Consider the following 14,502-nt stretch of genomic DNA (forward strand, 5'->3'; position numbering starts at 1 on the left):
AGGTGTTGTGGCTCAGTGGGTTAAGCTGCCACCTGAGATGGTGGTATCCCATTATCAGAAGCTAAGTTTGAGTCCTGGGCTACTGTGTGCTTTTGATCAAGCTTCCTGCTAATGTGCCTGGGAAGGTAGTGGATGATGGCTTATGTACTTGGGCCCCTGACACCCATGTAGGAGACCAGGATGGAGTTCCCGGCTCCTGACTTTTGCATGGTCCAGCTCCGACTGTTGTGGACATTTGAGGAATGAACCAGCAGATACAAGATCTGTCTTTCCCCCTTTATGTCACTCTGCCTTTCAAATAGATAAATAAAGAAGCCTTTTAAAAGAAAACAATTTTTATACTGGAGAAAATAATGGAGGCATTTAGAGAGTGCTTCTATGGCTGGGGAAATGTTCATGGAAAAGGTGGGGGCCTACACTGGGTAATATGGGTAAGGAGAGAGCAAGGGGACTCTCTTGCAGGAGCAACCCAAGGCACAAAGGTGACAGCTGTGTGAGAGGAGCAACAACCTGGCCTGAACACATACTGATGTGAGGAAACAAAGTTTTGGCCAGTGGGGTGTGGTACTTATCATCTTCTTCATTTAAGGACAGAGAAGTCATCAAAGAAAATAGAGCAGAATGCAGATGGCCTGGGGGAAAATGGCTAGAGATAAGGAAAGAGTAGGATGAATTAGCTACTACTTTTAGTAGTAATCTAAGGAGAATCTTCTTATCAGAGTGGCCCCTCCTCTAAAGTACTATAGTATCCTAACATCTACTCATGTAGAGCATTTTGCCATACAATGTCTGGTAGGTGTCAACATCTGACAGATAAGAGTTTACTAGAGAAACAAAAACAAAAAGCACACAAAACCAAGATTTATTCTACCATCTGTCCACAGTGTCTAACACAGCGGACCCCTAACACAGTTATTTCACAGTCACAAAGTCACAAGGGCTCAGGTGTAGTGGAGTTGATGGAATGATAGAAAAAGGAGTCCAAAGTGAATGAAATGATCAACACTTGTTTACTTTTGGTATTGTGGCCTTTGTCACTGTTTTTTAGTACCTCAGCTTTTGTTATTTTTCAAAGTATTTCTCTGTATCAGGGACTGGTAAACTATACTATGGCTCACAGACCTTGCTTTTACACTTTTAAATAGCTGCAAACAAAAATCAAAGGCAGCAAAATCTTTTTATCTGACATACGTGAAATGCTTTCTTCTGTGAATTACATGAAATTCGAATTTCAGTGCCTACAGATAAAGTTCCAGTAGTACACAGTCATGCCTATGTGCTGCAATTGTTACCTGCATGCTACAGTGGTAGAGATCAGTAGTTGAGATAGATAGCACATGGCCTGCAAAGTTGGAAACGTTTATGGTCTGGTTTTTCACAGAAAAAAACCTGCCAGCCCTACCCTATAAAATAACTTCACTTATTTGTCAGTACTTGCAAAATTTATCAACTTTTTTTTAAACAAATGTTATGTCATTGGCATTTACTTGTAAGTTATTATGCATGCTTTTCACCTGCTAATTTTACAATTCCAGCAATCCAGAAGACTTTGGTAGGTAGGCTGCAGTCTGTATTGGGAACTTCTACTCTCACATTTTCTGAGATATCACCCCAGCAGGTTCCCATAGGTGCCTGTCATATAAAAATTATTAGATTATTGTCTTATTAACATAAAGCCCAAACATACACAAAATTAAGCATTACCATTAATAATTGGGTATTAAGCTAAAAACGCCACTTTACACATTTATTTACATCTAGATATAATTGCTATTCCCCCTTTTCTAGAGTTTTATTTGGAAAAAGCCAGAGTTAGCATCAAACTCAAGATGAAGAGAAAAGTCACACACATTAGATACAAGTTGAGTACAAAATTCAATGCTATTTTAATATAAGACTTAAGCAGCAAATTTCCTAAAAGCTGAAATACAAACCTGAAAGCAGATTAAGCAAACTTACTAGTTTCAATATGCACTGAATGAAAGCACTTTACCCTAATCTCTAATTTTAGAAGAACTGGCCAAAGAGCAGAAAGAAAAATGATTCCAATCAGCAACAGAGTTCCTAACAACTATATAAGGAAAAACAAAACTTAGTCATTACTTTCAATGTAAGTTAAATTCATAAAATATAATTTCTTCAGAAGGACACAAATGAAAAACATTGGATAAAGTTATTATAAAGGTAGAGTTGAGGTTTTGGAAAAGAATACCATCATAAATTGTTAAATAACTAATTATTTCACAATTTCTCAGGTAGGAATTACCTTAAAGAGAAAACTTCCAACCTTATACCTGGTATTCACCAGTCACCACACCAAACGGTCAAGACAGGGAATCAGAAAACCAATTAAATGAGAAACACAAAGGGATTTTCTGGAATACAATGTATGTTCCCAAATTACAATTTCTTTTACATTTTAATCCTTAAAATCCAATGCACCTCAAAATTATTCACAGCTTATGCAATGGTAAATTAAATCAAACAATTGAAATTTGTCATATGTGTAAGTGTTAATAAACAGTCTCTGTGTCCTTGAATAATCAGATCCTCATTAAATGTAATTTAGAATCTTGATCATAATGAAAAGGATTAAAGTTATAAAAGACTCACTCACATGAACAAATCAGAGAAAAACCATAACAGCCTCAATGCTCAAAGATGAGCAAAGATATCTAAGAGTCACACAAACCAGCCAATTTGAACAGTGGGCAAAATATCTTTCTTACAAGGCCCTTGTCCTTTGGTGGATGACCCAGCAAGGGTTAGCCTAAAACACGATTCAACACCTGTCCTCCCAATAGTTATGGAATCTCTGGAGGAGAGGAAAAGAATGTTAAATGATATGGAACTAGAATAAGTCTAGAAACCAAATGCAGAATCAGTTAGTAGCTATTACTTTAAGACACAAGCAATGAATATACCTGAATTAACTTAGAGATGTGGTCTATTTTAACTATTTATAATTTAGGAATGGCACACTAAACTATCTCCCCGAGTTGTGCAAAAAATAATATATTCATATGACCACCTCTTTTTTAAACTGAAAGACTGGACTCTTCAGGTTCTGCTATCTCCCCCTATAAACATTCTAGACTGTAGGGCCATCCCTATTGCCAGCAGATACGATCAGAAAAAAAGGCTGGAAGATAGGCAATATAGATTAAGGTAGCATTTATTAATATAAAGATTATGTATCCATTTCTGTAGGATGAACCCAATTAGAGCAGATAAAGCATGCATTAAGTTGTATTAAATTAAGGTCTAGTATCTTTGTTTGGCTGCCAAATTTGTGAATTATATTTATTTTTTTCATTTTTTTCATTGAGAAGAAAGAGGCATGTTTGTGCTGACCAGTTAAGCAAGAGGTTAGGTTGGCACGTTGCTAAGTGAATTTGGCAAAAGGAACTAAAATCTTTTGAGAGCTAGATATGACAACTTGCCATGCTGTTTTTTAAGACTTTACATTGGTTTGGAGAAAATTTTTAGTTATATTTTATTAAAGAAAAACAAAATGTCATATGCTCACTTAAGAAATAAATGTTCACTTCAGTGGTGGATATTATGTTTTGGTCCCTACAGTCTGGATTGGTATAGGAGAAAGTAGCAGAAAGTGACATTTGTTCTTGCCTGTAAGGTTGTGGTTCTGCTAGGCCCTCTTAAACCAATCCATATGGTTCACTCTAAGAAAAAGAACGAAAAACAACATCAACAAGGAAGAGCACCAGTCAGAGCATAGAATGTGCTCAGTGTGTTGAAATACTAAGATAATTTCACAGATACATCTGACCTTATGTTTAAAACAAATATTAAGTGTGGAAGACTAAATGACCCAGGGCTTAACAGCCATCTTCGTCCAAGTCATCTGTCTTCTCTTGCTGGCAGGAGGGATACCTCTGAAAGTCTGGATTGGCACAGCATGAACTAGCAGAACCATAATTTACAGGTAACAACAAATTTACCTTCCAGACTCAGGACGCGAGGTCCACCTCAGGCTCCACCACTTCCTGCTCCAGGGCCACTCGTGAGGGCTATCTGGGGAGCGGCTCTCCTTCCCTGCAAGGTAAGCTGTCATCAGGTCCTGCAGGACATGGCCAAGTCCAAATGTTGAGAGGGCCCCAACACAAATGTGGGTAACCTCCACCTGACTGTCTGTTGGAAGAAAATAAGTGGGCAGGAAGTCTTACTTTCTGTACTTCAAGAACATCCCCAGACAGTCCAAAAGCCCACAGGGCTAGCACTCAACTTTTACAGGGCCGATACACTGCACACGCACATGGCTGAAACAAGACTTCCCTCTGCAGAGCTGCCAACCTGTAACTTTTCATAACCAGAAACTTTAATGTTAACAAAGAACATGAACAGGCAGAGTTAAGAAGCAAAGTTGTGCATAGGTAACCAAGAATCTATCCCAACGACACAGCAAATGTACAGAAAGCCACCACTGAAATGCCTACAGACTAACAGGCACATGATTATTAAAGTGCATCTAGCAAGGAAAGATGAAATACTTGATAAAAAAGGAGGGGGAGAGAATACCACAGAAAACTGACTAGAGAGAAGTAACAGTTCCTAAACACTACTTAACAGATATGGAAAGAAGTAGAAACAGAAAAGCAAACAAAACAAAAACAAATGCAGAACTGTTCCCATCTTCCCCAAGGAAGTTAACTCATCTTCTGATTTGTTTTGGGTGGTGGTATTGAGAGATGAGTGGAGAGGACAATGAAGAAGACAAAATAAAATGGAATTCTTAGGGTTGAAGTAAGATTAAGGATGAGAGAATGCATGCATAAATAGACAGGAAGTAGAGGCTACTAATTTTAAAGGCTTAAAATAGTACTTTTTAAAAAAAGAAATCACATTAAGTCAGTATTATTTAAAAACTGTGGGATATACCAATAGGAAAAAATACTCAGTAATAGAAACAGAGCAAAAATAATAATATTGATTTATTTAAGTTGCTTTCTTTTTGCTAAAAAATATGCAATGATAATATTCAAGTTTTCAACTTTCAGTAGAGCGTGAGTGAAGGCTGGGGAAAAAATAAATATACCTCAGAAAGATTATTTTACTAATAAGCATATACCTGAGATCATATACATAGATTATGAGACTAGTGTTGTGGCAGAGTGGGTTAAACAATTGCCTATGACAATGCCAGCATCCCATATTACAGCACTGGCTTGAGTCCTGGCTGCTATACTTCTGACCCAGCTCCCTGCTAATTGGCTAGGAAAGCAGTGGAAGATGGTCCAGTGTTTGGGTTCTTGCCAACCAAGTAGTATATATAGATAAGCTCCGGACTCCTGGCTTTGACTTGGCCTTTGTGGCTATTTGGCGAGTGAGCCAGAAGATGGAAAGTATTTTTTTTTCTCTTTCCCTCTCTAACACTGCCTTTCAAATAAATATGTATTTTTAAAACAACAAATAACAAGGTTTATTACAAAGTTTACCTATTTCTACAAATATAGAAACAAAAAGTTTTTTTTTTTTTTTTTTGACAGGCAGAGTGGACAGGGAGAGATAGAGAGACAGAGAGAAAGGTCTTCCTTTGCCATTGGTTCACCCTCCAATGGCTGCTGCGGCTGGCACGCTACGGCCGGCATACCGCACTGATGCGAAGGCAGGAGCCAGGTGCTTCTCCTGGTATCCCATGGGGTGCAGGGCCCAAGTACTTGGGCCATCCTCCACCGCACTCCCTGGCCATAGCAGAGAGCTGGCCTGGAAGAGGGGCAACCAGGACGGAATCTGGTGCCCCGACCAGGACTAGAACCCGGTGTGCCGGTGCCGGAAGGCGGAGGATTAGCCAATTGAGCCGTGGTGCTGGCCAAAACAAAAGAAGTTTTTTAAAAATGTTTTTAATATGAGGATACTTCAAAAAGTTTGTAGAAAATACAATTAAAAGGTAGCATTATTTTAGTTAACAATTTTTGAAATGCACGAATAATTTTTTCACGATGGCCATTTTCCATGAACTTTTTGAAGATGCTATAAATGCATGCATGGATTTCAAATTTTTTTGCAACAAAATACACATCTTTTAATACCATGAACTTTCTGATGTACCTGTCTTATACATGTTGCAAGAAATATCAAAAATCTAATAAAAAAAGACAATCAGATGGGGCCTGCATTGTGGCACAGCAGGGTGAGTTGCCGCCTGTAATGCTGCTATTCCATAATGCAGCTCTCTGCTAATATGCCTGGGAGGGCAGTGAAAGATGGTCCGAGGGCTGAGCCTCTGCCATCCATGTAGGAGATAGGGTTCTAGGATGCTGGTTTGGGGCTAGCCAACCCCAACTGTTATAGTCACTTGGGGAGTGAACGATCTCTCTGTGACTGCCTTTCAAATAAACTAATAAAACTTTTTAAAAGATTTTACTTATTTGAGACATCGAGTTACAGGCAGTAACTTCTTCCATGTCTCCCATGTGGTGCTTGGGCCATCTTCTTCTGTTCTCACAGGCCACAGCAAAGAGCTGTACTGGAAGAGGGGCAGCCAGGACTAGAACCAGCACCCACATGGGATGCTGGCACTGCAGGTGGAGGATTAACCTACTGCGCCACAGTGCCAGAACATCTCCCCCCCCCCCCCCCTTTTTTTTAAAGAGAGAATTAAGAGTGTGGTCATGAGTTGCAAGATACTTTAGTCAACCAGACTGCATATGTAACAGTGGTCCCATGAGATTGTCCAGTGACCACAGCTGTTTTTGTTTAGGCACACCCTATGTTTGCACAATGATGAAATCACCTAACAATGAATACATTCTCAGAATGTGTCCCTGTTGTCAAGTGATGTGAGACCATATATCATGTAAATACCATGTCTATCAGTAGAAGCAGAATGAAAAAGCATAAGATCAGCCAGGTTTTTTTTTTTTAAAGATTTTATTTATTTATTTGAGAGGTAGAGTTACAGACAATGAGAGGGAAAAACAGAGAGAAAGGTCTTCTGTCCATTGGTTCACTCCCTAGATGGCTGCAACAGCCAGAGCTGCGCCGATCCAAAGCCAGGAGCCAGGTGCTTCTTCCCGGTCTCCCATGTGGGTGCAGTGCACTGGGCCATCTTCTACTGCTTTCTCAGGCCACTAGCAGAGAGCTGGATTGGAAGAGGAGCAGCTGGGACTAGAACTGGTGCGCATATGGGATGCTTGTGCTGCAGGTGGAGGATTAACCTACTGTGCCACAGCACAAGCCCTCAGTCTGTTTTTTTTTTTTAAAGATTTATTTTTTTTTAATTTGAAAGACAGAGAGGGAGTGAGGGGGATAATCTTCCATCCACTGGTTTACTCCCCAAATGGCCAAAAAGGCCAGGGTTGGGCCAGGCCAAAGCCTGGTGCCAAGAACTGGGTCTCCCACATGGGTGCAGAGGCCCAAGGACTTGGACCATCATCCGTTGATTTTCCAGGCGCATTAACAGGGAGCTGGACTGGAAGTGGAGCAGCCAAGACTCAAACCAGCAATCACATGGGATGCCAGCACTGCAAGCGGCAGCTTAATCTCTACGCCACAAGACTGGTCCCTAAACTCGGCTTTAAAGTTATATCATACATGTGTACTAAGGACTGATTTTTGGTGCAAAACTAAAACTATTTTCAAGGGAGAAAAAAAGGATGATTAAAATATCTATTAGTCAGGATACTATCACCAAGATGGAAAATATATAGCTTAGGCACCAAACAAAAGAAAACTGAAGTCTACAAATACATTAAGTGAAGGAACAATTTTAGCCTTTGGTTTGATGCCCATCTGTTATTAGCACATATTTGCCTGTATTATAATTTTTAGAAATGTTTCACTTGACTTACTAAGGCAAATAATGGGACATAAGGATGCTTTAAATTAAAAGACTATAGTCTTAAATTTTTTTCTAAAAAATACTGAGTGCTTTAAAGCTAATTGTTCTAGGGGCCAGCACTGTGGTATAGTGCATAAATCCACCACCTTTAAAATTGGCGTCCCACATGGATGTCAGTTCAAGTCCTGACTGCTTCTCTTCTGATCCAGCTCTGTTATGGCCTGGGAAAGCAGGGGAAGATGGCCCAAGCGCTTGGGACCCTACACTCACATGGGAGACCCAAAAGTTCCTGGCTCCTGGTTTTGGATTAGAGCAGCTACGGCTGTTGCAAACATTTGGGGAGTAAACCAGTGGATTGAAGACCTTTCTGTCTAACTCTACCCTCTACCTCTCAAATAAAATCTTAAAAAAAAAAAAAAAAAAAAGCTAAATGTTCTGGACACACCATAAACTGGAGGGTCGCTTGGATTAAAAAATGAAGAATAGAAAAAAAACACTAAGTTATACAGTGCACCTGAGTGGCACACAGTATTTTTTTAATTTTTTTTCCCCTCCCTGTTAAGACCAACACAGACTTCGCTTTTAAAGGCTCAATTAAAAAAGCCACATTAAAAAACAAAGGGCAGGCACTGCAGTGGGGCAAGTTAGGCAGTTGCTGAGACACTGTCATTCCTTTTCAAGGTGCCTGGCTTGTCTTTTTACATTCTAGCTCCTTGTTAATGTGCCTGGGAAAGCAAAAGATGTTCCATGTACTTGGGTCCCTGCCACCCACATGGGAGACCTAGATGGCTGTAGCCTGGATCATCCTGAGCCATCACAACCAATTTAGGGGAGTGAACCAGTAGATGGAACATCTCTATTTCGGTTGCTCTGCCTTTCAAATAAATAAATCTAAAAAAAGGAAAAAAAAGAAAAAATGAAATTACAAAAAGTAGGTTAATGCTCCAGAGTTGGAAATTACTATCTGGCTTCTTACCAAAGTTATGAATTTCTTCATTTATAAGAAATTGGTGCCGGCACTGTGATGCACTCACATCCCATATGAGTGCTGGTTCAAGTCCCAGCTGTTCTAGGTTTCTGTGGAGTGAACCAGCAGATGGGAGATTTCTGTCTCCCTGCCATTCCATGAATAAAAATGAATTAAATCTCATGACTGTAGAACTAATCACAATACTACCTGAGTGCTGGAGAACAAAGTGCTTATTTGGGGCCCTTAATCCAGAAGAGGTTGGGGTAAGTCAAGAAAGCCAGGCAGTTAGGACTGGTACTTTTCTACCTCAGTTTGTGAATCAGAACGGTACTGATTCCATGATAAATACTTTTTTTTGGTAAATTATGATCGGAAAACATCTATAGGAGGAGGGAAAGGCCCACACTGTGTGATTCAGTGAGAGAGGTGGCAGATGTAGGGTCAGGAGGAAGAAGGCCTGATTGATGAACTGGGGATGGTGCAGGTATCAGAGCTTAAGACACCTCTGATGATATATGAAGCAGGATCTTGTATTCCTAGCGGCTCCTGATAATGGGTTTTCTAAGACCTAAGCCTCTATCTGTCCTTAGAGACCCACAAAACTATCTCAGAGAAGAGACCCAAGAGGAGTCAACTCTAAAGGAAAAAACTAAGTTTAGAGAAATGTTTGATTTCTTTAACTGAGTGGTTTCAAACTGAGATGCTGGTTAGGTTAAAAAAATTCATTATACTAAAACATACATGAGGAATATGGAATTTCTGGTATCAATTTTTTCTATTTGACAATGAGAAAGGCAGTAAAGAAGGCCAAGTAGAATCAAGAACATACTGGGTACAAATAATTGAGGGACAGATGTCTTACTTCCGTGTGATCAAGAGGCAGTACATGGTCACGGGTAGGTACTATATTTTATGTGCTAGAACATTTCAATCTGAAAAAAGCTAAAGTGAACATAAAACCAAACAATTTCATTAATATAACAGATGTCTTACAAGGAACCTTAAGGATACTTTAAAAAGTTCATGGGAAATGGAATTAAAAAGTATATTTTGGTGCAAAAAATTTGTGAAATCCCTACCTAGTTTTTTATCATATGCATTTTCCCACAAAGTTTCTGAAATAATCTCATGTAGTGTAACTGTTCAGATATGGACAAGAAACAAAATATGTTTTTGGGTCTTTGAGATGTTATTTAAAAAATATACTATGTACAGAAAATCACTTGACCTGAATTATGATATTAAAATCTGAAAAAACAAGTACAAAGAGAGATTAAGGCCACTCAGAAAGAGACAACAGACAAATGTTTCAGGAATCTTGACATGAAGCGATCAGTGTAACCAAGAGTTAATCTAATTCTGAGTTTCTTACCACCACAAAGACAGGAGAGTTAAAGATTTTCTTTTTAATTGAATTTAAAGCTGTTGTTGCCATGTATGTAGCATGTCTCACAATCGAGGCATTATTATTATGAACATTAGAGCAAAAAAATCACCTACCTTACTCTAAGACAAGTTTAAGACAGCATGCCACTAAGGGCTGATTCTTAATTTACATTTCTACCACTGAATATGCTTGATTTTGATTAAAATCACCTACTGGTCATGAATGAGTGAAAATTCGCTTGGATTTCTTTTCAGGACCTCAAGCTCGGTTTAGTTCCTGTGCTTTCATTTAGAAATACAGCCCTAACTTAACAACTTTTCATTCATTAATTCTGTAAATCATCTTTTCTTCTTACACACAGACAGCGGCAGACAGAACCTCTAAATGTATATTAAATCTAATTAGGTTTTAAAAATTTATTTTATAATTTATTTTAGAGGCAGAATTACAGAGAAGAGAGGCAGAGAGAGAGAGAGAGGGAGGGAGAGAGAAGGAGGGATGGAGGGGTCTTCCATAAGATGGTTCACTCGCCAAATGGTTGCAACAGCAGGAGTTGAGCCTATCCGAAGCCAAGAGCCAGGAGCTTCTTCTGGGTCTCTCATGCAGGTGCAGGGGCCCAAGGACTTGGGCCATCCTCCATTGCTTTCCCAGGCCATAGCAGAGAGCTGGATCGGAAGTGGAGCAGCCGGGTCTCAAACTGGCACCCATACTGGGTGTCAGCACTGCAGGTGGTGGCTTTACCAGCTGTGCCACAGCACCAGCCCCAACCCTCTAATTAGGTTTTAAAAAGTATTGGAGAAGTTCATCTCAGAAAATAAAATTAAAAAGGAAGAATCTCATCAGGTACATTTTTAATTCAATTCTCGGGGTTGGCGCTGTGGTGTAGAATGTTAAGCCTCTGCCTGCAGTTCCAGCATCCTGTATGGGAGCCAGTTCAAAATCCAGCTGTCTATTAATGCACTTGGAAAAGCAATGGAAGATGGCCCAAGTGCTTGGGCCCCTGCACCCATATGGGGAGACCTGAAGGAGGCTCCTGGCTCCAGGCTTCAGCCTGACCCAGTACTGGCCATTTGGGGAGTGAACCAGTGGGTAGAAGATCTCTCTCCTTTTATTTCCACTTTTCAAATAAATAAATAAACCTTAAAAAAAATTCTCAATTACTTCAGATGCTCTGTAACAGTCTACTTGTTAAAAAGATCGTCCAGGCAGGGCTGGGTAACTTTTTTTCTGCCATTTGGGTATTAGTAACATCAGTTATGGGCCATATAAAATTACCAACCATAGGGCCCGCACTGTGGCATAGCTAGTAAAGTCACTTCCTGCAACTCTGGCCTCCCAAATGGGCAGCAGTTTGAGTCCTGGCTGCTCCATTCCCCACCCCGCTCCCTGCTAATGGCCTGGGAAAAGCAGCGGAGGATTGCCCAAGTGCTTGGGCCCCTGTACCCATGTGGGAGATCCAGAAGAAGCTCATAACTCCTGGCTTTGGCCTGGTCCAGTCCTTGCCATTGTGGCCATATTGGGGAGTCAACCAGTGGATCGAAGCCTTCTCTTGCTCTTGCTCTTTCACTCTCTAACTTCGACTTGCAAATAATAAAATGTATCTTAAAAAAATTATTGGGGTGGGTGCTGTGGCACAGCAGGCAAAGCCACTGACTGCAGTGCTGGATGCTGGTTCGAGTCCTGGCTGTTCCACTTCCAATCCAGCTCTGTTATGGTTTGGGGAAGGAGTGGAAGATGGCCCAAGTCTTTGGGCCCCTACACTTGCGTTGGAGACCTGGAAGAAGCTCCTGGCTTTAGATTGGCACAGCTCTGGCCGTTGTGGTCAACTGGGGAGTGAACCAGTGGATGGAAGACCTCTCTCTCTGCCTCTCCTTCTCTAACTCTGATTTCCAAATAAATAAATAAATGTTTAAAAAGATTATCATTTTTTTTTTTTTTTGACAGGCAGAGTGGACAGTGAGAGAGAGAGACAGAGAGAAAGGTCTTCCTTTTGCTGTTGGTTCACCCTCCAATGGCCGCCACGGCTGGTGCGCTGCGGCCGGCACACCACGCTGATCAGAAGCCAGGTGCTTCTCCTGGTCTCCCATGGGGTGCAGGGCCCAAGCACCTGGGCCATCCTCCACTGCACTCCCTGGCCACAGCAGAGGGCTGGCCTGGAAGAGGGGCAACCGGGACAGAATCCGGCGCCCCGACTGGGACTAGAACCCGGTGTGCCGGCGCCGCTAGGTGGAGGATTAGCCTATTGAGCCGCGGTGCCAGCCAGATTATCAATTTAAAAAGTCCCAACTGTGATTGCCTTGGCGGGACCAGGCTAATTGATTTCACACGTCTTATATGGCCCACATGCCAGACTTTCCCCAACCCTGTAAGGATTTCTCATGACCTGTATCACACTCTTTAACACAAAATACATTAGCAATAACTCTTGCTTTGTTTTTGTGATTTTACATTTCAGACAACAATAAAATTGGAAGAAAGAACCCCTCTTTTTTGAATTATTAGGTCAAATGACAAAAGATTTAGATAACATAATGATGGATGGTTTCTATTAGGTTGAACCAAATGACACTGCTAATACGTAACTTTTTTTTAGATATATAAGACTGGCAATTTTACATGGTTCAATATAATATGAAAATTAAATGAGACTGGTACTTTTCCCTGTTTAAAATTTCAAGTTGCAATTCTTGGTTATTTCTAGTATTGATAAGTTTAATAATAAAAGAGAAGCTTTTCCTTTACAAGGTATCACACAAACCTCTCCTAAAGATAAGATGCTTAAATGTTATTGTTCCTTCAGATTTAAACAATGACTAAGTATTTCAAAATAAGAATGCGGAAATTCCATACTCACATGTTTGAAACACGTAACTGGAGCTGCTATAAAGCTATTGCTATTGATGTAGTTACCCCAGCTGAAACCTTCCATGGAGACTGCTGAAATAAAATAAATTCAGATTTACCACAATTCTCAGATCTGTTTTCCCTAAGATTATTATTGCTAAAATGTGAAAGGGCGTAAAATTAGTAGATCTCCTTCAAAGAAAATTTTATTTTTGTAAAGATTGAAGAACTCTTCTACATTACATGAATTTTATCTCTCTTTCTCTCTCTCTCTCTCTGCAGGAAAACAGCAGTTTGAAGTCTGCTATCCCATTTGCTCCTTGTGAAGTTTTGTATGAGCTCTCCAGCTGGGTGGAGCAAAGAACAGCTCAAAGAAGCACACAGAGTAGCAAACACTGTTGTGCCTCTTTGGCAGCTTTAGTGGTTTTATTCTGTTGACTCTCACCATCTGAGCCTCAGTGAGGCTATCTGCCACCTAGTATTTTCACTAGGATTTCTAACTGCTTTACTTCCTGCTTGTCTCCTTGGCTTTTTGTTCCTATTAAGAATCTTCTACCAGAATGGCTCTTTCCTCCATATCTTCCTTGTATTACTCTCCGCTCCCCCATCCCTTTCAAATCTGTTAAGTGCCCTGTTTTTTTTGCCCATTTTCTCCCAAATGCTCCTTATCATTCAAAGCAAAGAGAATTAGCACACACAAAAAATAAATAATAAACCAATGAAAAATTATCATTAAGGATACTGCCACAGCACTGGAACTTGTTCTAGAATAAATAAATCTAAAAACCCCAAGCATGATTAATTAAAAATAGATTTGGCTTAGCAACTGAGATGTCAGTTAAGTAGTGCATGTCCATATTGGAGTGCTTGGGTTTGATACTCATTTCCGGCTTTGACTCCAACTTCCTGCTAATGCAGATTCTGGGAGGCAGTGGTAATGGCGTTAAGTGATGGGTTGTGCCACCCACATGAGACTGGGTTCTGGGTACCCGGCTTAGGCTTGGCCCAACCCTAGCTGCTGTGGGAATTTGAGAAGTAAACCTGTGAATGAGAGCTCTGTCTCTTGCCTCTCTCTGTCTAGTTGTGTCTAATATAAATGAAAATTGAAGACAAAACAAAACCCCAAAAGTGGATGAATCAACATCAAACATTACACCACTATTACATTTGCCAATATTACCTGCTTTCGTCTTTGCTTGATTTTGCAAGGTAGCTTGATATTGAGCATATGCGGCTAGTTTAGCAACTAAAGGTTGTTTCTGAAGAACTTTTGCTTTCTTTGTTGGAGGCTTACCCTAAAACAAGAACAGTTAAGTAAATAGGATTCTTTTTCATCCCCCCCACCACTGAAATTTAATTTGATTGCATACTACTCATTCTGCTTAAGTAAACGAAGGTTTAGAAAATTATTAAAGCGGGGAGTGGGGGAACATACAAGGGATTTTAACAAGGAGAAATTTTTTCTGGAGTTCTGCTCCAATGTATATATTATCTACACAG

General features: G+C 40.2%; 1 protein-coding gene across 39 annotated transcripts in view; it reads right to left on the minus strand.

The window, feature by feature from the left end:
* The window catches only part of MBTD1 (mbt domain containing 1), a 70,353-nt gene that overhangs the window by 25,982 nt on the left and 29,869 nt on the right, over window positions 1–14,502 (minus strand). For 21 of the 39 annotated variants that reach the window (XR_016224205.1, XR_016224206.1, XR_016224203.1 and 18 more), the window contains 3 exons: window positions 14,183–14,297; window positions 13,013–13,095; window positions 1,515–1,632 (listed from right to left, as the gene is read on the minus strand). Coding sequence is in view for 32 of the 39 variants with exons in the window: in XM_070060878.2 (XP_069916979.1) it covers window positions 1,515–1,632; window positions 13,013–13,095; window positions 14,183–14,297 (316 nt within the window). In the remaining 7 variants the exon portion in view is untranslated. Of the gene's footprint in view, window positions 1–1,514; window positions 1,633–3,962; window positions 4,057–13,012; window positions 13,096–14,182; window positions 14,298–14,502 lie in introns of those variants that run through there. The other 18 variants (XR_016224208.1, XR_016224207.1, XR_016224209.1 and 15 more) reach the window with 2 other exon arrangements.

Source organism: Oryctolagus cuniculus, chromosome 17 (assembly GCF_051225735.1).
Source record: "Oryctolagus cuniculus isolate XC-2025 breed Fujian yellow rabbit chromosome 17, ASM5122573v1, whole genome shotgun sequence".
Taxonomy (NCBI): domain Eukaryota; kingdom Metazoa; phylum Chordata; class Mammalia; order Lagomorpha; family Leporidae; genus Oryctolagus; species Oryctolagus cuniculus.